Consider the following 2,500-nt stretch of genomic DNA (forward strand, 5'->3'; position numbering starts at 1 on the left):
ATGGGGTGCACAGCTTTTGAAATTGAATTTATATTTTCTTGTTTTATTGTTCCACTTACGATTCCGATACGATTTCGCTTGTATCCGCCATTATGGACGTTATAAAAATAATATGATCAAGGTTAACAAGGTCTGGGTATTACTACGATTGATGGAAATTATTTGAAACAAACTAATAATGTAAAAATTAAACCAGAAATATAATTATAAAAAGCACAAAAGAATGTATACACATACACACACACGCAAAAACACACACACACACACACACAGTTTATATATCTATATCTATCTATCTATCTATCTATCTATCTCTCTCTCTCTCTCTCTCTCTCTCTCTCTCTCTCTCTCTCTCTCTCTCTCTCTATATATATATATATATATATATATATATATATATATATATATATATATATAACAACAGCAAAACAAAAAAACAAAAACAAAAAAAACGAAACGAAAATGCCTCTCATCTCACCTGGGGGATCTCGCTCAGAGCAGCATCCTGGATGAGGAAGACTGTGTTCTGGACCGAAGGCGAGTAGATGCCGTAGTCGGGTGGACCGGCAAACTTATCGTAGATAATCTTCTGCATCCTTATCCTTGGGGGGGAGAGGATGAGAGGAATGGTTACGGGGGGAGGTGGGGGGAGGGGAGGGGAAGGTGAACTATGGTATTAAGGTGATGGAGTTCTTTGGTGAGAAGTATTTAGGATGGTTAGGTGAAAGCTCGAGGTAGGTGAGTAGAAGGGAATTCTGATTCAGACGATCTCTAAAAGAGAACTGTATTTTGATAAAGGATGTATAATCGAGTAGATTTATTCATTCTTTAGGTAGGTCGGGCAGGTTATGACGACCCAGCATTAAGGCAGGCTGCGTAAATAGAGTGAAGAAATGAAAGAAAGGCATAAAGTCGTGCAAAATTTAAACATTTTCTCACGAGTCTCGAAAACAAATACGTGCAAAAACCGGTACTAATCTAGGTTTAATACAAAGTAAAAATAAATACACTGTTTATAAGGATCTGGGTGTAGCTCTTGGTGGACTAGAAATCCCGACCAGTTTCCCGAGTGAGCAGCTATCCTTGGCAGATATCAGGATGCAAAGTTGTTAAGCTGAATCCCTTCATTTAAGAGTGGCAGACTATCAAGAATTTACGCACTATAGTCAAAGGGGTCTGGAAAGAGAAGGGAGGGGGAAGAACATGTTGGGAGAGAGGTTATGGAAATGGAAATAGAAGGGAATAGAAGAAAGGGTATGACCAAAACTAGATGGAAAGATTGTATAAAAAGGGACTTGAAGGAAAAGAACAGAGATGATATAACAATAGTATACAATAGGAGTACTTGGAGAAAGCTCATCAAAAACGGCGACCCCGAATAGGGATAAGCTGAGAAGAAGAAGAAGAAGAGGTCAAAGGGTCTGGTCATTCTCATCTGGATGAAAATTAATGAAACAGAACAAGTATTACCTATGATAATGCCTATTTCATATGTTAAAGAGCTTATTCATCAACATTTATTTAAAGCTTAAGGGATTCATCTACATCTATTTAAAGCTTAAGGTCATTTGCAATACTCAAAGCAACATGAATACATACGTAAGAAGTTAACCCTTGATCACACCCCTGTCCTTATTCAGTTCAATTACATCCTCTTTAAAATGCGTTGCTGATGCAGTAAGAAGTAGAGTTTTACAATGACCTCTCGATTCTGTGTGTGTGTTTGTGTGTTTGTGTGTGTGCGTGTGATTGTGAGTGTGTGTGTGTGTGTGTGATTGTGTGTGTGTGTATGTGTATTTGAACATATGTGAACAGGACTTTTTGTAAAAGGTCGGAGTTACTCAATGTTCTCAGTGAGTTGCTAAAAATCATGACTGAATATACATACATACATACATATATATATATATATATATATATATATATATATATATATATATATATATATATATATATATATATATATTTATCACAGAGAAGAATCAGCATGAATACTCATGAATCAAAGAGACTCATGAATCCTGCAATTGACGCGTTTCGATTGAATATTCATTAAAATCATACGCAATTCTTTAATAACAGCCCAGATCACATCTCTTGTGTTTTTTTTTAAGTTATTTATCCTCGTTTTCAAACTCTTTTCATCATCCTATCTGGATTTTTCAAAACTTTTCATCCTCCTCCCTGAATATCCACTATCTGCTTAAGCTCCATGGAATAATTGAAATCTCATCAAGCCTGAATTAGAGATATTTCAAACACATTCAAGAGAGGAATTAGAACATGTGTAATTTATTAGGAATCAACATTCTTTGTTAAATCGGAAATGTTTTTTTCATAAGTGATGTCTATCTGCTATTCAGTATATGATAATGTCAGTCATATGATATCATATAATGTGATGTCAATAAGTAAAATAATATTTTACTTGTTAACTTATTGAGATCATATCGTTCAAGAAGTACTAAGGAGTTTATGCACTATATGTTATAATTGTCGA

At 35.0% G+C, this 2,500-nt stretch overlaps 1 protein-coding gene across 1 annotated transcript in view; it reads right to left on the bottom strand.

Moving 5' to 3' along the window:
• The window catches only part of LOC122260867 (uricase), a 13,032-nt gene that overhangs the window by 863 nt on the left and 9,669 nt on the right, over nucleotides 1-2,500 (bottom strand). The window contains exon 5 of the mRNA XM_086554156.1: nucleotides 479-602. Within this exon, the coding sequence (XP_086410282.1) occupies nucleotides 479-602 (124 nt within the window). The remainder of the gene's footprint in view (nucleotides 1-478; nucleotides 603-2,500) is intronic.

This window comes from Penaeus japonicus, unplaced genomic scaffold (genome assembly GCF_977035675.1).
Source record: "Penaeus japonicus unplaced genomic scaffold, GWHDUDI00000001_assembly GWHDUDI00000029, whole genome shotgun sequence".
Taxonomy (NCBI): domain Eukaryota; kingdom Metazoa; phylum Arthropoda; class Malacostraca; order Decapoda; family Penaeidae; genus Penaeus; species Penaeus japonicus.